This window comes from Periophthalmus magnuspinnatus, chromosome 5 (assembly GCF_009829125.3).
Source record: "Periophthalmus magnuspinnatus isolate fPerMag1 chromosome 5, fPerMag1.2.pri, whole genome shotgun sequence".
Taxonomy (NCBI): domain Eukaryota; kingdom Metazoa; phylum Chordata; class Actinopteri; order Gobiiformes; family Gobiidae; genus Periophthalmus; species Periophthalmus magnuspinnatus.
The window spans coordinates 17,964,188-17,986,723 of NC_047130.1; the positions used below are offsets into that span (position 1 = coordinate 17,964,188).

The 22,536-nt window shown below is 39.5% G+C and overlaps 1 protein-coding gene across 1 annotated transcript in view; it reads right to left on the reverse strand.

Annotated features, from left to right (window-relative positions):
• Positions 1–734: 734 nt before the first annotated feature.
• Positions 735–22,536, reverse strand: part of LOC117371326 (transmembrane protein 198-like) — a 31,649-nt gene continuing 9,847 nt past the window's right edge. The window contains exons 2-6 of the mRNA XM_033966983.2: positions 6,647–6,939; positions 2,253–2,828; positions 1,745–1,893; positions 914–1,070; positions 735–784 (exon numbers count right to left, since the gene is read on the reverse strand). Coding sequence (XP_033822874.1) covers positions 921–1,070; positions 1,745–1,893; positions 2,253–2,828; positions 6,647–6,791 — 1,020 coding nt within the window. The 5' untranslated portion in view covers positions 6,792–6,939 and the 3' untranslated portion in view covers positions 735–784; positions 914–920. The remainder of the gene's footprint in view (positions 785–913; positions 1,071–1,744; positions 1,894–2,252; positions 2,829–6,646; positions 6,940–22,536) is intronic.

Here is a 22,536-nt window from a genome sequence, read left to right on the forward strand (position 1 = left end):
TCAGTAACAAAAATCAGCACAATTCTTTACCAAGTTCACAACATCTGACTCTTTAGCTCTCAATATCTGAGTAAAGTACTTAGGGGTACTTCAATTTTTGTATTCAAGTTGTATTTTAAATGTGTTTTTACTTTACCCCCGTATTTGTACTTTTAAAAACTGAGTACTTCTTTCATAACTGTCACCATCTCATGCTTTACTCCAAAATGTAAAAGCGAATTTAGTCAACACGACCGTAATTTCTTCCACAGATTAAACCAATGCAGTGGTTTAAAACTCTCGCAGCAATTTTCATTTTTCAAACAACACCATGGTCCTCTACAACTCAAGTGTGTTTCCATACTTAGTCAATGGAGATAAAAACAAACAAACTGTTCTTCTTTGAGCTTTGATAATGAAAACATTAATGACCAGAAACAGTTGTGCGCTGTGGAGCTGAGGGGGGCAGTGTATTCAGTCCCGTATAGTTTTGAATGCTTCTCAAAACGTTCTTGTATCAGTGGTTATTTCACTTTTTTCTTAACACAAAATAGTCCTGTCATTCTGCAGTCTTCTCCCATTGAAAAACAAAGATATTTTCTACTCTTAAATTAATCCCGGAGTTAGTTTTGAGAGGCAAGATTTGAGCAGTTTGTAGCTGTAGTTCATACTCTCATCACAGTGGGAGTTGCTCTCTTGGTGCAGTTGGAGGTGCAGTTCACACTCTGACCACAGGGGTCGTAGCAGTGAGGGGGGGGTGGTAGAGTCGATGTCCAGGTCCAGGTTGATCATGGTGTGGTTGGAGGTGCAGTTCACAGTGTGACCACAGGGGTTGTAGTGGTGAGGATGATGGGGGGAGGCATTTGAGCAGTCTGTAGGTGAAGTTCACACTCTGACCACAGGAGTCATGGTGGTGAGTGGGGGACAGCTGGAGGTGCAGTTCACACTCTGACCACAGGAGTCGTAGCGGTGAGGGGGGCAGTAGAACCGGTGTCGTAGTCCAGGTCGATCATGGTGTGGTTGGTGGTGCCCATGCTGCTCAGAGACGTCCCGGTGCCCATCTGTCTGTCTCTCAGACTCTGCAGGTAACTCTGAGACAGAAGAATGACCCCTTTAATATTACATTCAGTAAATCTCAGTCTCAGTTTAAAGGCCTGCGCTCTTACTGTTTGGAAAAAAAAAACATTTACTGAACCTGTGTCACCAGTGCCTTAGCCCAAAGATAGAGCCCACATACAAGTTTTTCCTCATTCTCATAGGCCTCATGTGAAAGCTCAGAACCTCCAGAATTCACTGACTGAGCTACAGAGGCTGCACTAGCACTGATTCATGATTGGCTGCAGGTGCTGGGGTTTAGGTAGTGACCATTCAGATCAGAGAAGAGCCCTTTTAGTTTTAAACTAACTGCATTTCAGCTTTGAAACTGGCAACACAAATGAAAGAATCATGTGAGGCTCGTTCTGCTTTCTGATTGGACAATTGTCTTGTGTCTCAAAAATACCAAATGCAAATTGCTTTTAGGCAGTTTTACATACAGCTCTCAGTCATGAGACTTACCTTCATTTGTGGAACAAGCTACAGGACATTTTGGCTACAGTACCACTAACACTTCATAGACCCATCACATGTCAAACAGGTCCATATCACTGTTGTGTCAAAAACTACTCACACTATGATTTTCTGTATTTTCTGGTTAAAGAACAGCCAGAGGCCATTTAGAAAACTATGAAAAATTATATTTCATCAGGCCCTGGTTTGTACTGACCGGAGCGAGGAGGTCCCCTGCGTAGCGTTTGACAGGCGTTGCTTTGCGGCGGTAGGTGCCCTCCTGTGCTGCCCCCTGCTGGTGCTTTTTAGCATCTTTCTCCCGGATCCTCATGAGCTGCACGCGCTTCTGTCTGCGGCTCAGCACCACTGCGGAGACAGGGAGGAACGAATCACAGATTTTAAATGTGCACTATGTAACTTTTCAGATAGGAAACAGATCTATTGAAAATGTATTGAAATGTATGAATGTATTAAAATGAGAGGATAAAGATGATGATTTATTTTTTATGTGAAGAGAAGCTGGAGTTTAAAAAGCAGAACCACAGTGACAAAAAAAACAAACATGAATGGACACAAGTAGGTGGCATACACTCAACCAGAAAAGTTACACAGTGTACCGTATATTAAAACATTACATCTCAAGACATATAAAAGAGTTGGTTTTGTTCAGTATCATTGTAGTTCATGAATGATCTGATGAGGTTGTGTCAAGTCTATTTCCTGACCTTCAGTGTGAGAGAAACTATCGTCCGTGAGCTTCCACTGCACCAGGACCCCGAAGAGGCTGAGCGCGGGCCACATGCCGAGGATCACCCAGCTGTACCAGCAGAGAGGCGTGCGGGGCGACAGACGCAGACACTCGTAAATGTACGTGCCCAAAACCAACATCTCCACAAAGTAATCCGCGCAGATCGTCATGATGGCCGCCCCGAACACCGCCGTGGACAACATGGTGAACGCCTTCTGCCATTGTAGAGTGAGCACCGCGAACAACATCCCCGAGCCTAACAGCGCCCCCAGAGGCACCCAGACGGTAGTGGGGGTGTAGAACTGCTCCGTGACCAGCAGGGCGGCGAGGGCGAGGAGCAGGCCGAGCAGGAGGCCGGTCATGAACAGCCCCACGCTCCGGACCATCATAGTGACAAGCCCACAGAGCAGCCCGATGCCAAGGCCGATGCCAGCACTGGCCTCCACGCTCAGCTGAGTGTCCAGCACGTGCTCCTTATGACACAGGAGGAAGATGATGACGGAGCCGAAGATCAGGCCGGACAGGAACATGACGGCTTTGAAACAGCGGTAACCTGCACAGAGAGAGAGAGGGAGAGGGTGAGGAAACGTGAGAGAGAGGGAGACTACTATTGAAAATAATACAAGGGGCAGCAAGTAAAAAGTAAAAAGAACATCACTAAAAATGTCTAAATCCTGCTCCGTCTTCAGTGGTTGGCTGGATTGATATAGTATCTGAAATATTTAGGATGGGAAAAGTTAACTTACACATTAAACATTCAAAGGAACACATTTTATTGTATTTGGAACAAGTGGATAAAGTACATCACCCCAATTAGAACAGACTTTTTGTGACTTCTGTGACTCTTATTTTACTGTGCGCTGCTTATTCACTTGTTGATTGCATTTTGTTTCTCCTGTAAGATCCCCTGTTCTTGTTTTTACGTTTACTTTTTTAATATACCAAAATAGGATGGGACCAAAGAACATGATATAGTTATGAAAAGCACTTTTAAGGGACTCTGAGTAATAATGTTTGTTTCATACTATATTTGAACTGGAAGGAATCTGTCTGTACAATGTGTGAATAAAAATGTAATTTAAAAAAAAAGAAAGAAAATACCAGGGAAAGCCTGTCACAATAACAAAATTTTAAGCAGGATATATTGCTCCATCCTTCAAGTAATTACAGAACAGTTTTGTATGAATAAAAGCTCAAACTTGATGTTCTGGGCCAGTAAATGTTCTTACTGGTTCGGCCAATATCCAAGTTGAGCCTATGAATTGATGTATCTTTGAATTAATACACAATCTATTGAATTTTCCAGGATCAGCACCGATAACCAGTATAGTGCATCCTTAAATACAAACATAGTATTAACAATTAACTGACAAGTGTTCACATTATACACAGTTCTAGATAAACTTTTAAACAGCCTCAGAGATGGCTCCTGTCCAGAACATGCAAGTTTGTTTTACATTTATGTTCACACAATACTTCAGAAGTGCTGTAAACAAGTAAAAGGACTGTAAAATTAACGTCTATGTATCCCCCTTACTGGTTTGGAAGATTACACTACAACTTTCTAATATTTTATTTTTAATCAGCACTTTTTGCAGCCTTTTAAAACAATCTTCAATTGTTCAAGTTGTGTTCATTTAACATGATGTAGATCATTTTCACCAAGGGCCACATCACAACAATGGCTGCTCTCAAAGGGCCAGATGTAAAATAAATCTAACTAGTTTTTTAACATGTTAATGAACTGTTTCTGTATTTATTACTTTTAAGTCACAAATATTGCATATGCATTTGCCTAGATGTAAAAATATGGCTGTGTAACTGTGTATCTCCTGGTAAAACAATATTTTAAGACCATCATACCTTTTAACTACCCTGTTGAGGGCCACATAAAATGATGTGGAGGGCCACATTTGACCCGCGGGCCTTGAGTCTGACACGTGTGCTGTAGATGATATTGTAATTTTGCAGATCTCAACCAGTAGTAAAGATGTATCAAATCAAAGACTACACATCTTAAATTACGATCTGAGCTGAATCCATTTGTGTTTGATACATCAGTGAGTTGTTCTTGAATTCTCCACCAATACTGTACATGCATCCCTTTGTATGGTTTACATGATTTACATATGTTTTTAGTCAAATTTACTCAACATATTTTGCTTAAGAGCAGCACTTTGGTCCGGCAAGTCACCAGGACGAGAAAATAAACAGACACTAGAAGAGCTGAGGGTGTTTGGACAGCGACAGTTAAACTTTAAAACTCTAGAGTCACATGTTTGTGTTTGACCAATCAGACGTCAGCACACTGTGAGGTCATCCTCCTGCACAGATCCAGATGTCTCCAGTCTCTCTGCTGTAAACCAAACTCCAGTGAAGTTTACACCTCCTCTGTCTCCATGTGCCATTATGTCATCCTAAATAAGTCATCGGGTCGGGCCTCCAGCATTCATCACTATTTGAACTGTCGCAATTAGCAAAAGCTGTAATTATGTAGGTAATAAACTGTCGACTGCAGAGAACTAAATCTCCCTGTGTCTCATGTAGGGATGGGACAATAGACAATAATATTATTTATTGTGATAAAAAGGGTCGACAATAATCATTCGTGGAACATTTTATATAATCGTGATAAAGAAAGATGATCGTCATTAAATCACCAGAATGTGCAGAAAAAAAAACCTACTTATCCACAGGGGAGTCGACGGGGGGACAAAGGCGTCTGTTTTCCTGGGGCTTACAGGCCTAGAATTAGACTCTCTTTTTATTAATTTGGATTAGAGGGGGGCCCTAGTGTCCTGTCCCAGGCCCCCAAATTTCAGTTAACGGCCCTGCTCATCCAGAATATTCTCTCCAAGATCGTAGCCGTTTTCACTGACGATAAAGTACAAAACTATAACAGCTCTTTAAACATGGAACTTATTCATAAGATTAAAATTATAATTATTCATATCCAGAACATTTTAAACTGTCAGCATAGAGATGAGGAAGTGACGCTACCAGGCCAAGTTACAGGTCAGATCTGTGGAGAGGCGACCACGCTCAAGAGTGTTTTTCAGGGTATTTGTAAGCAATGAAAACACTTGTACTTGAATAAATACAACATTGATTGCAATCTAGACTGACTGAAAGCGTAATGCCATTCTGTAGAATATTCCCTGCAAACTAATAATGTATCTAAAAAAACAAGCAGGTAGCAGACTCTCCACGTGAAAAGGGGCACATAGTGTCCCTTTAAAATAAACCAAAATGGGTGACTGCAATTTGACTAAGCCTGTCACTATAATTACTACATCGACTTTGCTTAATACAAGACAGATGGGGTACAGTACTTATCATGGGTGCTTTTTCATTGTACTTGTTGGGATTTTTTGGTAATTTTTTTCAATTTTTCTGAAGATTTGAGGAGTAGAAAGCTGAATAAATAACTTCTAGGACTTATTAAATGTTCTATTTATGTATTAATTGCAGTTTATGTTCATTAACAATACTCTACATACAGAATCATTTTTTTAGGGGAATCCACCCTGGGCTTATTGCATCAGTGACATAATGGCTTTCAATATATAAAATGTCTATATTTTATTCAGCAATATATCGTACTTCAAAATGAAGCACTGGCCGCTCTGGTTCCTGAAGTTAATTTTGCATTAATTTGTCCCATAGACTTTTCGAAAATTTAAAATGTTAAGAGTTTAAAGGGGTCATGGAGGCTAACCAGCTAATTAATATCCATAACACTGTTGTTTTAAGTTCAAACAGTAAATTTAAAACAAAATATTTGGTGAAATGCTTTAATAACTCCATCCATTTTCTTCCACTTATCCGGGGCCAGGTCATGGGGGCAGCAGTCCAAGCAGGGACTCCCAGACTTCCCTCACCCCAGACACATCCTCCAGCTCCTCCGGTGGGACCCCAAGGCGTTCTCAGGCCAGCCATAGTCCCTCCGGCATGCCCTGGGTCTTCCCCGGGGCCTCCTCCCGGTAGGACATGCCTGAAACACCTCCCTAGGGAGGCACCCAGGAGGCATCCTGAACAGATGCCTGAGCCACCTCAGCTGGCTCCTCTTTGTGCTTTGCTTTAATAACTCATCGGTTTTCAGAAATAGATTTTAAATAAAGTTATAGTTCTTGTGGTCATTAGTTACCAGGTAGCTGAACAACCTGGCAAACTTTATTTATTTATTTATTTACTTTTGGAACGTCTATGGAGAAAATGAATGAGAAATTTACTTCTGGAACCAGGTGTGGGTGGTCACCATTGAGCTCCTTTTGTTATAGTGACAAGCCTAAATCTGACTTTTTTTTTCTCTATATCCTGTCACCCTGAAACCAAAGTCTGTATGTCTGAGCAGCACCCATGGGTCCTCACCAAAGAAGCAGTAGATGATCCCAAACAGGCAGCACATGGAGCAGATGACGGCTGGGATGACATCATACTTCCTCTCGATCTCCAGGCTGCAGTCCACAACCGTGTGCGCCCCCAGACCCTCGGAGCCAGAGTCAGAGTCAGCCATTCTGACACAGGAGAGGACGGGGGACAGAGGAGAGAGAGAGAGGGGCAAAAGGGAGAGAGGGCAGAGGGGGGAGGAGGGGTGGGGTAGACAAGCAGGAGGAGGGCAGGGAGCACAGCCGTTATCTCAGGTCCATCTGGGCGACGGACGACTGCAAGAAAACACAAAGGGAGATAAGTCAGTCACCTCAATAAGTTTGAAGTGAAACTAAACACTAAAATCAACTATTTTTGCAACTAAACTATAGTGTTTTAATAGTATTATATACAGTTAGTCCTTTTTTGGCAATTTTAGTGCAATTTCAAGTACTAGGTGACATCACACATGACTATCCTGATTACAAACACCTGGCTGCAAGGGCAGAGTTTGAAGTGTGGACACCTGTTAGACCAATCACACCGTTCCTTATACCTCCAGGCCCTGCCCCTTCTCCCCCTCACTGATTTCTTTTGTCCTCAGGTACTGAGGTTAGCAGCTCTATTTCATGATAATAATAATAATAATAATAATAATAATAATAATAATAATAATAATGATAATGATAATGATAATGATAATGATAATGATAATAATAACAACAACAACAATAATAATAATAACAATAATAATGTCTTACACTTGTAATGTGCTTTACAGCCTTCTCAAAGTCTCTCAAAGCGCTCCACTGTCATTACTCATTCACTCCACACTCTGAGGTGATAATATACTATTATAGTCACAGTTGCCCTGGGCCAGACTGACAGAAGCGAGGCTGCCAATCTATGCCAACAGCTCCTCCAATCTCCACCAATCATTCACACACACACACACACACACACACACACATCACATTCACACTAGGCAATGTGGGTGAAATGTCTTGCCAAAGGACACTATGACAATACTTGGTCCAAGTGGCACTTTTTTCTAGTACTTAGTAATAAACTATAACATACATAGATTATTATTTTACTTTGTGTTAACTGTAAACTGTAAAACTGATTTAAAATGGCTTAGTAATAGAAATTGAACCAATGAAAAATGGATACACCGTATTTCTGAACTCTACCCCACCCTGAGTCGAAACTTTTTAACAAACACAAGTTAGTACAAGGTGTACTAATGGGGTGATGGGGGATAGAGGAAAACACATTATCGTCGCACGCAAGCTTCAAACACAGGATCACTCAAACATGCACAAATACGTCACAATACAACAGAGTACAAGTAAATAACACACAACAACACAAGTCAAGTTACAGGTCACATCTGTACATAAAAGACAGATCAATAACATCTCCATGAAGGTGGACCCATCTTTTCATCAGAACAGTTACATTGTGCACCTTTAAAGTCCCATCTTATGCATCTTTTAGGCTTTGAACTACTTTTCAGAAACTTTACAGTGATACTATTTAGTGTTACTGTTGAAATGATCATAATGCTAAAGTAGAGCGAAAACTGAGAAGGACTTCCTGGATTCTCCACCTAATGACATCACAAGGTGGAACCAAGTATTTTGAGCTTTGTAGACGGAGATGGACTAAATACAAATGGCTACTCAACATGCACAAATGAAACAAAACACAACTCCAGGTGTATTTTTGACAAAGAAACCATTACGACAGCCACATGCCTAATAACATTGATTTGATAGAATCTAGGGTATTGAAAAAGTGAAGACTCTTTTGAGACTGAACACTGAGGATTAACCCTGAAGTTGTGTCCATATGTCCATAATCATAATCTGAGGCCCCGTTGGACTACAGCTGTCACAGACTCAGATGCAGAGTGTTATGTTCCAGCTCTTCTCCAGATGGGCTTTGTCTGGAGTGAACAGAGCTCACAACGTTATTCATTATTCATACAATAAGGGTGCGTTCACAGGACACGATCACCACATCAAGATCAGGACTAGGGCAGGACTAGACCGGGACTATAAGGGGACTAGATGGGGACTAGATGGGGACTAGACCGGTACTAAACCAGGACTAGACCAGGATTTGACCCGGACTAGACCAGAATTGAACCAGGATGAGAACAGGACAAAATCAAATCAACATTAGGATTAAAACTGGTCCCAAACCAGGACCAAAGCAAAAAGCACCATGAAAAAGTATACAAAATAATTTTATTGAAATTAACTGTATAGAGTCAGCAATATAAACTGTATTTTAAATGTCAGAAAACATGATGTGTATTTCGGAAGTAAAAGTGTCCAATGATAAAAGGCTTCAAAGATGGGGAACAGGGGCCTATCGAACTAACCTACATAACTTGAACCTCATGATTCAGAGATTGGGTCCACACATTTGTCATATTAATCTCACATCTTAAACTCCTTTCAGCTGTAACAGTAATGCCTTTGGGAATTGAGTAATCCCAGAACTTTTTGAAGCTATTGTGAAAAGTTCATTAGTGATGAAAGAAAAGATATTGAACTTGTTTACCCCACCTCTTTGCCCCCTCCCTCTCTCTGCCCTCTGCCCCAAATCTGATTTTTGGAATAATTAGAGAGCAGTGGGCAGACCCGATAGGGGGTAGGTGGAAACATAATTTCTCTGAGCACTCAAGCCTCAAATACAGAACAAAACTGTATTGTGATTACTTAAACATGCATGAATCAATCAAATTAGGACTGCAACCAATTTCGATTAATCGGTTAGTTGTTCAGTTTGTGGAAGGCCTGAGAATATGCTTTTTTCACTGAATTTGACCCAAATGAAGTACTTTAGGGCATTGTGGTGGATTCGTGACAACATATTTTGCTTTAAACAAAAACACAAAATTTACACTTCCCTGTGTCATCTTCTTCCAATTCTGTCTCTGAGTCTAAATCCCGTCTCTCAGCTCAGGACATGCTTTGGAGCCTCTGTTTTGCCTAGAGATAGACCGATATGGGTTTATTCATGGTCGATGCGGATACCGATCATTTAGAATCCAGAGCAACCAAGAGCCAATCAGCTCTGTCGATATTTTTGTTCTGAAATGTAAAACAGATTTTGATTATTTCCCCCTAATTATGTAATTTATTATTGTAATTACTACAAACTCCTCCTCAGCTCTTTTTTACCCCAAACTTATAAGAGAGCTGTGTGGTCATGTTTAGTGCCATTATCTCTTCATATTAAAGTGTCAATATAAAGCTTTGTGTGGACTTTAAGGCAGCAGATCGACCAAAACTAAATATAGGCCTGTGCTGGAGATTTAAGGATGATATTTATAATAACATGAACATGACAACCCTAATCCAAGAGCACACAAGAAAAAGATAACGTACGAGCAAGCTGAAGATTTTTTTTTTTTAATTAAAAAAAATCTTCATTTCTTAGTACTTTTCTTCGTACTTTTTTAAAAACAATTTCTTAGTACTTTTCTGCTTAAAAAGTTATTTTTGCATGAACTCCCCTGCAGGTGTAGTCTTGAGAGTGCAGTTTGGGTCAGATACATACATAGTTTTAAGAGCTTCTGCCACACCCGCTTTAATGTGAACCCATTCTATGTTGTGATACGAAACCCACACACAAACTCACACATAGTCCGACACACAGACCCACACACAGACCCACACGTACCTGCGCGCTCATTGTCCCATTATGTCCCTGTATCTAAAGGCTTTATTCTGCTCCTGAACCGATGGGTGGGTCTCTTTGAGCGCTTTGGCACGACACCCTCATTACCTCATCACACGCTCAGATCATGTTACGCTCAAAGTTAAAACATTTTTCCTACAGTTATGACCAAATGTATTAAACAAGACATATAGTGCTTTTGTCTGCTATAAAGTTATAATTTATGACACCTTTGGATCATTGTGTTATGATTTGGACAGTTTAAAATCAATGCCGAATCCTACGTGTATCACCGATTAAGAAAATAAATAAAACGGCAGAACAAAGTGAGTACAGAGCAGGGGCGATGGCATCTTGAATACAGGACAATAAAGATGACTCCAACATGAATGACTCGCTCCAAAAACAACTTTGACAGGCTGAATGTGAAAGAATCAACTATAACATGGTTAAAAGCTGTAAGTGTTAATTATACAGAACATGTCTCCAATTCCAGTTTCCTTGAAAACGAGATGCTAAAATGATGAGGAAATCAGCTGACTACAATTATCATATTAAAACGTGTCCAGAGTCCAGGCCAGAGTCCAGACTAGGGATGCACCGATTCGATACTTCAATATGACATTGGCTGGATGGGATATCGGCCTACACAACAAGTTTGGATCAGTTTGGTCTTTTTTTGTTTTTGTTCAATGGAAATAAAGCTGTATTCAGTCTCGTCCGATACCCGATATCAACCGATACCAGTGTAGATACACTGCCTGGCCAAAAAAAAAAAGTCACCACCTGGATTTAACTTAGCAAGTAGGCACAAGCTGGTCTAGGTTCAGCAACAGTCTGTGCTCAAAGAATGAGGTCAGCAGACACCTGAATATACTGAATGACCGGGTTATTCCATCAATGGATTTTTTCTTCCCTGATGGCACGGGCATATTCCAAGATGACAATGCCAGGATTCATCAGGCTCAAATTGTGAAAGAGTGGTTCAGGGATCATGAGACATCATTTTCACACATGGATTGGCCACCACAGAGTCCAGACCTTAACCCCATATCATGAATAGCATGCATTCTTCTTCCTGTGAGTGGGGTCACCTCTCTGCAGATCTGACCTGTGAGTGCGACTAGGCTTGGCAGCACTACCTTGCTTGTGTTCATGGAGATAGATCATACCACACTTTGGGACATTCCAGACAAAGTAATGACATCTACATGGAGATGAGCACATGGCAGACCCTCCACCAGGAAAGTTACACAGTTTGCTTAACTTTAAGCATTTGTTGAGCACAAAAAAATAAATAAATAAATAAATAAAAAAAAATAAAAAATAATAATAATAATAATAATAATAATAATGACAAAAAAAAGCTTACTGATCTATGTTATAATGTTGTGTCCTCATCACAAACAGACCTAGAGTTGTGTTTTGTTTCATTCACACATGTTTAACACACAAACCCTGCATATTTAGGCCGAGTTCTTCTCTCAAACCGAAAACACCATCTTCCACCTTGTGATGTCATGTGGTAATACAGGAAGTGCTCCACTGTGTTTTCAAACTCCATACACCTTCACTAGAATCATTTGAATCATTTCAACCCTGGAGTTGCCAATCTCTACTGAACTAAAAGGTGAAAATTAACTTTTAGCTTGAAAACTACCACTTCATGACATCACAAGGTGGAACAGAGCATTTTAAGCTTTGGAGATGTAGCCAGACTAATAATAAAGGGTTACTCAAACATGTGTGAACCTCACAAGAGTCAATTTTGCATAATATAGGACCTGTAAAAGTAAACGTATAATATAATATTGTTTTGTGTTTGAAGTTGAAGTAATTTCCCATGTGGATCAACAAAATCTGAGTCTAATTTGCTAACAAAAATAGAGGAATTTAGGGGCTTTTTGGATCACGTTGGACATATCTTGAGCTGCTGAAGGAGCAGAAGAAAACCGTGCTTCTTCTGTCCCTCCTTTTCCACTGACCTCGCCTGGAAACAATGAGCTGGAAAGTTTCTGTTCGTCCAGAGGAGCTCAATCCTCTTTATATTTATCCCAAAAGTCACATGACCACACAGGTGCGTCTCAGGCCACACTCAAAAGAGCAAGTCAGTTTTATTTCACAAGTGGCACACTGGAAACGGACAAGCTCATTGGTCACCTCTTATTTAGAACAAAATCAAATCACAAAACGCTGATAATCTGGGGTATTTTTTCCCTTTCTTTGTTACACTTTAACCACCATTTTGTTTTGATATGGGCTGACTATGTGTTTCTCTGACTGGCTGATTCACCGGTCACCTGGGAGATACACCAGGGGCAACATATGACATCCTAATCATTCACCACAATGAGTTTATAAGCACTTTTCACAACTGTTAGAAACCAGCTAATAGCATACAACAACTAGCATGCTAATGGTGCAGGTGCAGTACACAGCAAACTCTTGTTGACCTCATGCTTATATAATATATCCATACTGTGGTAAGACATACTTTGTTCAAATACATGGGGAAAAATAAGGTACAGTGCCTTTAAAAACTTCTAGCTCTATTGGATTAAATTTGATCCACAAGCAGAGACCATCTACTTGTCCAAACTAATTTCACACAAATGTTGGAAGTTCGATCCCCCACCACTCCCACACATTGTTGTTGTGCCCTTGGGCCTGACACTTTGCACTACATGTGAAGAGTGAAGTCTTTAATTTTTAAAGCTGCTAATACATTGTAATGCACCTACACCTGTGCCTCGTCTTACTGGACTCTCTGGTGTCTAATGTCCCTCCGCCTGCGACTCCTCTGCCTCTGTCCATAAGAGCTGCACAACTTAACACAGAAAATATAAACACATGCCACTATACGCAAACAAGAGAAGGAACATGGCAAGAAAAGCTGACAGAAGAATTGAGTTTATTTAATACAATTTTTTTTTATGTTTGTTTAATCTCAATTAAGTTTAGATGTTGATAAAGTTTGACTAAGGTGTACTTAGGCCAATAATCACTATATAAACTTATCTGTTAGATGGAACAATACTTTTTGTGGGGCAATATTTCTCGTGGTACTTTTCTTTGTAATACTGGGAAAATGTAGGTTATGTTTCTGAACTACGATGAGAATTTAGCTTGAAGGTTGAATTATGACTATAACTACGGGTATTTAAGTGTTGCATTCAGAGAAGAGTTCAAGAAGCTATTTTTGTTGGGAAAGACAATCCTTCCTTGAACAGGAATGGGGGCCTTAGACAAATAAACAATAGAGCTAGACAGATGCTAATAGGTGTGAAAGCACTCATTAGGGGCTTGAATGACTATGCTAAGTATGACTGAGGCACAGTGCACACATAGTGTAGCTCAACAGACATAGGCTACAAACAGAAACTGTAAACAATAGGTGTTTTTAGTTATAGTCTAGTAATCTAGTAATCAGATAGATATAAGGCAGTGTCTGACCAGAACTGAAGATGTGGCTTGGATGAGCAGCAAAACGTCTTCACTCCTACCACTTTTTGTCCAGTTGACAGATTTAACATTTTGCTTTTACTATGGATCAGACCTGGATGCCTGAGGGATTACACAAACATTGCATTCAGCTATTTATCTTTTGCAGATTATATTTTTTAACAATATTGTACATTTAGAATACATTTTGGGGAGAATTCTACTTCATGGTTTGGTTCCAATATTACCGTTTATCGTCTATATTTACTTCAGTAATATATCACACTTCAAAATGTGTTATCGTGACAGGCCTAGGTGTACCATGTTACTTTTCTAGTGGAAATGTCACTGCTTGGACTAGAATGCTCCACAGTATGGCATTAATCTTCTACATCTCCATGGAGACAAGCAGGTGATATAAGGCCAAGTTACAGGTCAGATCTGTGGAGAGTCAAACCTGCTCACAGTAAGAATGCGTGTTTTCCCTCTCTCTCCGTCTCTGTCTCCTCTGTGGGAAACTAGAGTGATTGTAGATCCAGGACAAAGAGAGAGGGGCCCGAGCAGTGCCCTGTAGTGACCCGGGGAGGAGACCAAAGATGGCATCAGGACAGCAGCGAACTCCATGGAGACGACCACAGAAGAGTTTAGTTTGAGCGAGAGAGGAGGGAGAGGGCAGAAAAGTTACATAGTGCCACTTTAACAAACTATTTCAAGGCAACTGACGATGAAAATAACTCAATATCAGAAAGATATGTTCAGACTGCAGCAAAAACACAGGGCATCACTCTGAACAGTCTGCAAGATATTTATTTCTCTGGAGCTGAGAAAAAGCCAGAAAAAGTTCATTCTAAGCAGTTTCGGGTGGTCCAAAGTTTGTCCGCACTTACCTTATGCATTCAGAGCAACCTAATTATTCACCAAGATGAGTTTATAAGCACTTTTCACAACTTTCAGAGACCAGAGTGGAGTTTTGGCATCATGATAATGCTGTTAACAACAACTATCATGCTAACAATAAAATGATTTATAATTAGATGAGGACTGTACACAGCAGACTTATTTCGACCTTAAGAGATACTTATAAAACTGATCTGTGCTGGGCAGATTTTGTTGAAATACATGGGGAAAAAAAGTGTCTCGATCCTTTAACTTTGAATTCTTGACTTCTTGACTTCTTCTGCTCAGCTGGTCTATTACTTCAAACTATTAATTCAACTTTTAACAATATGATAACAGAAATGTTTTACTCACAAATTCCTGTCATCTTGTTGATAGATGCTTTTTTACTGACCACAAATCTAGTTACTTACAAGGACAAGAAAATATCTACTATTACTAGAATTCCAACTTTTCAACTTCACATCTGAGTTACAGGCCCATGATCTTTCTAACATGATCCAAAAATATTAAAATGGCCAAATACTTAAAATTCAAACAGAACTGCCAATACCTCTTACAAAACCTATCCACAACTTTTACCCAGGCTCAAAATCATTATTTCTCCTCATGTGCACTTACCTCTTCACTTACAGTTAGTCTAAACTCTGTGTTGTTTTAACGCAGCTCTGTGCTCTACCCTTGCTCTACCCTTTGGCTTTAGGCCGTTCTTAACCAAAGCCTTCCCTGAACAAACAGAGGGGGGAGTAACCGCTCAGCTGCTGCCACCAGGGGCGTGTCGGGCTCGGGTTCCCCACATGCCTCACCCCATCCCTGGGCATGTGTGGTCCTGGCCCGGCCTCTGCTCCTGGATGTGACGGCTCAGGGCAGCTGTGGTTTGGCTCAGTGGACGTTTCTAGGAATGTTCAAATGTACCAGTCGCACAGCTGTAGAGGAGTCACGTCAGCCGAGCGGCCCACATCTGGACAACAGCGATCTCGGAAAAAACGTTTGGGAAAGAAGCAGTTCAAAGGGTCCATATTACACTCTTTTCTGATCTGTTATAATGCTTCCTCATCAAAAACATATCTGGAGTTGTGTTTCGTTTCACTCACACATGTTTAACATATAACCCCTGCACACTGAGGTAGACTTCTTCTTGCAAACAGTGAAACACTTCACTGTTCCCCCTTGTGATGTCATCATGTGGTAATACAGAAGTGCTCCTCTGTGTTTTTAAACTCCATACACCTTCACTATAATCATTTGAATGATTTCAGCTCTGGAATTGACAGTTGTTGTTAAATAAAAGGTAAAAGGTAGATGTTAACTTGAAAACTACCATGTCTGTCATCCACTTGTCTCCTTGGAGATGTTATTGCTTTGCCAGGAATGTTCCACAGTTCAGCAGAACTGGCATTAGTGGCTCATTTTAAATACAGGTGTTTCTATTGCTAAAAAAAATACATTAAAATACATGCATTCTTACTGTTACTGGGGGCTCACAGTGCAAAAATCTGACATGTGAGTTGGCCTATAGTGCGACACGTGCTTGTCTCCATAGAGATTGTTAAGTTTAATGCTTTGGAACATTTCAGGTAAAGCAATATCATCTGTATAGAGACAAGCATACACTCCTACAAAAAAGTTACACTGCCCCACTTTAAATTCAAAACACAGAAATAGAACTCATTAAAATGTTTTGATTCTGTTTTAAGTCAGGGGGAAAAAAAAACGTTGGCTCAATACGTAACCTTTCTGCAACCAAATAGTTTCCATGGCGATGTTACTTTGCCTGGAATGTTCCACAGATGGCAAAAACATATCCATCTATTCAATCAAAAGTGTTTTATTGCAAGAAAAAATGCTTGGTGTGATTTGCCCTGGTGTGATGCCCTGGTGTGATTTGGATCGCCTCTCCACACCGGTAACTTGGCCCGATGTCATCAAAGATATTGGTTTAATGCCATACTGTAGAACACAGTCATGGTAAATGGTCACATTTTTATACAGTGCTAGGGGCGAGGGGAATTAAGTGTCTTGCCCAAGGACACAACAACAGCTTTCATTTGTAGAAGCTGGATTCACGCCACCAACCTGTGGGTCAGTGGATCTGACTCTACCAATGATATAAATGTTGAGGGATTTGAACTGCCACCCTTCAGATCAGTAGTCAAACACTACCAGCAGAGCTACGGTCACCCAAAAAAAGTTGCATTATGGACCTTTAAGTTGTGATTTGCTTCAAAGTATTAGAACCAAATGTTTTTTCAGCCATTTGGTCTCTCTGCCAGGACACAAATCCAACAATCAGAAGATTCATATCAAATGTAAAATGATAAAAATAAATTCTTAACAAAACAACGACAAGGCGTCATAAACCCGGAGGCAGACTGGGAGGCTGCCTCTTTGAAGAATTTACGACAGAAGTGTGACCCAAAATACAACTCATTCAGGCTAAAAATGTAACATGGCCGTCTCCAGCTCTAGTCCAGGGCAGAACCAATTTGGACAAATATCTAGGAATTCACTGATCCGGCTTTTTCATTTCCGTTATCAACATATTCACAGATACTAGTGTAGGGACGGAAAATGACACTTACTTCCTTAAAACACGGTGAACTTATTACACAACAGATCCAATAGTGTTAATGCAGCTGTTTTTATCCTTCAAACAACTACTGAGCAGTTAATCAATAAATATCAACATCATTAATTCAATATTAGCCTGTAAATAGTCCAATTTAAAGGTTCCATATTACCCATTACCCATATCACTCTTGTGAGCTTTAAGCCATGTTAGAACATTGTTACCTCCTGAAAAACATACCTGGAGTTGTGTTTTGTTTCACACATTTGACTAACATGTAATTATTAGTCTGTAAAGCTCAAAATGATCTGTTCCACCTGGTGATGTCATGAAGCGGTCACTTTCAAGTTAACATCTACCGTTTTACCTTGTATTCAGTAGAGATAGGCAATTCCAGAGCTGAAATCATCCAAATGATGCTAGTGAAGGTGAAGTGAAGAAATCAGCGTAAATATGAGTTTGTGTGTTAAACATGAACGTGAAGGAATACTGAATGTGTCTTTAAATTTGGATAAATTATTGTTTGGGCTTTTATATTCTGTGGACACAAGCACTGAGGTGGGACGTTTGTTTGGCATGTTGAGTTTAGCAGCACGGAAGTCAATAACTAAAAAATGGTTAAAGGCTGAAGCCCCCACCCTGGACGATTGGCAGAACCTGGTGAACTCACTGTTTATTATGGAACGGATTACAACATACAACAGACCTCAAAAGGACAAATTTGACAAGATGTGGGAGAAATGGAAATCTTATATTCTGCTTAGAAAACCAGAATACGTCTGATTCTGTGAGCGTTTTTGTGTGATTCTTAACTGTACACCCACTGTTCGCCTATTGTTTGAATGTTGTGTTTGTGCTTTATGTATGTTAAGTAAAAGTCTTGAAAAATCAAATTTAAAAAAATCTAATAAAAAATAAAAATGTGAATGAGCTAAGTAAAACCAAGTAAATTATAAAAAAAAAATTAAAAATAAATAATAAAAACATTAAATAATCATCCAGTTATTAAATTTTATATTTGAGAGCTATTAAGAGAAATCCCTGCCCATAATAACAACTTGCTAACAAGGCAGAAAGGGTAAAAATCCTCTACATGTATTTAACCAAAAACAATACTTTTTTCTTATCAAAGGATGTCAAATTTCAGTGAGTGTCGTTCCAGATTGATATTCCAGACCTAACCTGAGCTTTCATATCTCTGACCAAAGAGACGGAAACCAGCGCCTCACTTCCTGTAGCTCCAGCAGGAAGTAACGGAGGCGTTCAGAGGAAGTGACCTTGTGTCTGTGGAGAGGAGACAATTATCACCATTATCATTAAAAATATCACCTACTTGGCACAAAGACAACACAACAGCACTGTATGGGTTAAAGAAGTGGTTTGGTTTTCATATTTAGCTGCAGTTTAGTCCCTGTTGGTTTTGTTTTAGATTATTCCTGGCTCATGGTTTACATAAATCTGGTTTAGTTTTAGATTAGCTCTGATTTACAGCTGACTTTGCCCTAGAGAGGTTCTGGTTGTAAATTCTCACTCTGGCTCTTGCTTTAGTCCATTAAAGGTGCACAATATGTAACAATGTCTTCATGGAGATATATTTTTATGTGATCAGGGATGTATCAGAACATGATATTAAGTTTATCGCCATGGAGCCACCCCGCCATGTTATAGCCAGGTTAGATCTGTGGAGACTCACTCACGGCAATAACGCATGTTTTTTAAGGTATTTTTGAGCCGTAAAAACAATTGGGATAAATACAATATCGCCAAGTATACACCTGGCTAAGCAATAACATCTCCATGAAGGTGGGCAGGATGACAGGCCCACTTCTAGAAAAGTGACGTTGTGCACCTTTACATGTGTGATTCTGTGGTAATACTAGCTCTAAATAGTTGCATGAGAGTAGTAACTGGTTTTAAAGGTCATTGGTTTAGGATGCTCTAATGGTGGAACACAGTTGTAATCAGTTTGGCCTGTGGAGGAGATCTGGAATAACATTGAGCCTCTATGGGCTTTGATACAGCGTGATCTGAACCATGACTGAGAGCTTATGTAAGAAACCAGCATACCCAAGGCAAAGGTCAGGTTATTTAGTTACTTCATTCATTATTTTGGTTATTCATTTAAATGTTTAGAGCCAAGTTTCAAAGCAGAATTGATTCACTTATCTTGGGTTGGTTCTATACTGAACTTCTATGTCTACTGTCCATGGAACTCCCACTAAAACAACTAAATTTATGTTTGTACAAAATATTTACTTTAGTTCAGTTTTGTTTTTGCGACTTGTTTTTGCTTTAAATGTGTTTTGTATCATCTGAGTCAAATTAATAATTGGCTAAAATTGTGAATGTTTGGAGCAGTTTTCACCAATGAGATGAGAGATGTTTGGGGTTTTTTTTAAAGAGGGAGGAATTTTAATTTTTCTCCCATGTTATAATGTTGTTTTCTCATCAATACTAATACTAATATGTAACATTTCTATTTTAAATTTAATTATGATGTGAACGAGTCGGCTTTTTTGAACGGTTCCTTAACGTGAATGCTTAGAACCTGACTGACCTCATTTTTTTTAAAAGAACCAAATCTTTATTCTTTCTAGTTTTTGAACCTACACAAAAATGAGCACTCATGTCACTTGAGATTAGAGAAAAAAAAAAAAAAAATCTGACATCATAATAACAGTTTTTATATTATTATTATTGTAGTGTAATGTTTTATTTTGATCCTACATAATTTCAAATGGTAAACACTCTCCCACTCTCAGTTTGAACCATTTCAAACACTTCTGAGCCTTGGTCGTGTCTCTCTGTGATTAGTTTGTAGATAAAGTGAGTTCTCAGAGTAGATTCTGTCATATGAATAAATAGTAAAAGAGCCAGTCTTTTGAATCCAAAAGATTCGGATCCCATGAAAGAACCGAAAGTCCCATCACTATTCTATAACCATGACCCAACTCTGTTTCCTATGTGAGGAAGACAAATAAAATATTGCTCTTACTGTTAACAACTGTAATGTTGATCTGTTGACATGATGGCCCACATATTTATGTTATAATTTGGTATTTTGATTGTCAAGATGTTTATCCAATCAGAAAGCAGTATAAGTTGGATCCTGAAGGCTTAGTCAGAAAGACGGGAGGATTTTGTGTGTGTTTCATTGTGTCATATTATGATCAAAACACTTTTATTGTAATGTTAAATGTGTTAAGTGCTATTCTGGGCACACATGAGCCATTGTCTCAAAGTGAACAGTAGCATCCTCTCTTGTATTGATCCAGTCTGAGCACATGGCATTTATCCAATGTGCTTCTGCCTGATCATATTACCACTTTATTCAATTGTGGCCAACCTCTTTATCAAATCACTTTAGGTCCACTCAGCAGAAGAAACACGCAGAGCCCATAAACTATTACCTCCAAAAGCAGAGACAGTGAGACTGTCACTAGCCGTACAGTATAGCATAATCGAATCGAAATTGCAATACGAAAAAAAGGGCAAAGAAAAAACATACCCTTTTTGTAAATATATATTTTAAAAATTCTCCATTTTGAACCTCAACAAATTTATGACATTCTTGTATTAGTTTATCAATTAAATTTCAGTAACAAGCTAGCTAGCAACACTCAAGTTTAGTCAAACTTTTTTCAGTAAGGGACTCTTGTTGAAAATCAAACACCTAAATGGGAACATGATCACAAGCTCCTGAAAACGTGTCGTTTAAAACCATTTTTAATTTTCAATTTCACACAATCTAAAAAGTTATTTGGCTGTGTTTGCTAATGCATGCATTATGTCAGACTGAACTTTTCGCCATCGACATACATGAAAACCCCCCACTATCCACTGCAAAATATCAATATAGTAATTAAGGTAGTCTTCTTCATATCTGGATGGCAGTAGCTTCAGTGTATCAGTCAACCACCAAATGTTAAAGCTTTCTGATCTATGGTGCGGTGTGCCTCAGGGCTCTGTCCTCGGCCTGCTCTAGTTCTTATTATATGCCTTCCCTCTCGGCCAGATAATCCAGCAGTTCACTGAAGTCTCTTATCTTTGTCGATGATCTGCAGCTTTACTGCTCATTTAAGTCCTCTGAGATCCACAAACTGAGCTCACTGTCCAGCTGCCTGTCTCAGATAAAGCAGAAGTTAAGTGACAACAGCTTCCAACTCCATGCAGAGAAAACAGAGACCTTCATAGTTGTCCCAGATTCTTGTTTTGACCTTTCAGGCCCTACATGGACAGGCCCCCATGTATGATGCAGATCTGATCAGACCTTACAGCTTGACTCGGAGCCTCAGGTTCTCAAGGCAGATCCTGCTGATGGTCCCTCGAATAACTTTCAAAACTTGTGGAGCTACTCCTTTAAAGCCCTCACCCGTCAGCTCACACACGCGTCTTTTGATGACATTTTACTTACAATGGTGACAGACCTACAGACTTCCTCATTCACTGTCTGTGTCAGCATTTCAAACCAGACAGACCAGACCATACAATGTAAAATTACTGTTGTAACATGTAAGAGACTGCAGGCAGTCAAATACAGAATAATTTGACAAATGCAACACGATTTATGATCTGTTCAAAATTAATTGGTTGAATGTAGGTCACAGAGGTGATATTCTTGCCAAATGCCATTTCTGTGTTAGACTGCTACCTTGGATGTCTATGCCAGTTTGGTTGGGATTATGGATAATAATGGTGGTATGGTGGGAGTAATTCAAAGGAATAAATAGACAAAAAATACAACTGTTGTTTTGAATTATTTTTGCAAAATTTGAATATGGAGTATAAGGTTTTAAAAGTCAAAAGCTGCTAAAAGATCAGATTTTAAGTTATGTTTTGTGGTTCATTTAACAGTCCAGTTTTAGAGTTTACAGACACTCAAACCGTAACCACGACTGTTTGTGCCATGTTTTAACACTTTTTTGATGGATTGTGATAATATTGTCTGAATATTGTCATTGGGAGGATAAAAAACATCTTGACAACACTAGAAGTGAGTCAGCCCAAGCCATTTTAGCCTTTAGCAGCTATAGGTCTGATGGGTGTAGTGAGAGTAGCTAGGGTGAGTGGAAACTACTGACGGATTTTGAACTGAGAAAAAATGTATGAATGTTAATGATTGCCACAAAATACAACCTTTTTGAAAGCTGTAGGTCCCTGTCAGCCAAACAGTTTATTTTTACATTGCGCTGTAGAGGAAAAATGTATTCAGGGCTCCAGAGGAGTTTTTTCACTGCAGTAGCAATGGACTTTCCACTATAGTCCAACTCACAACGGGTTTAAAGAAGAC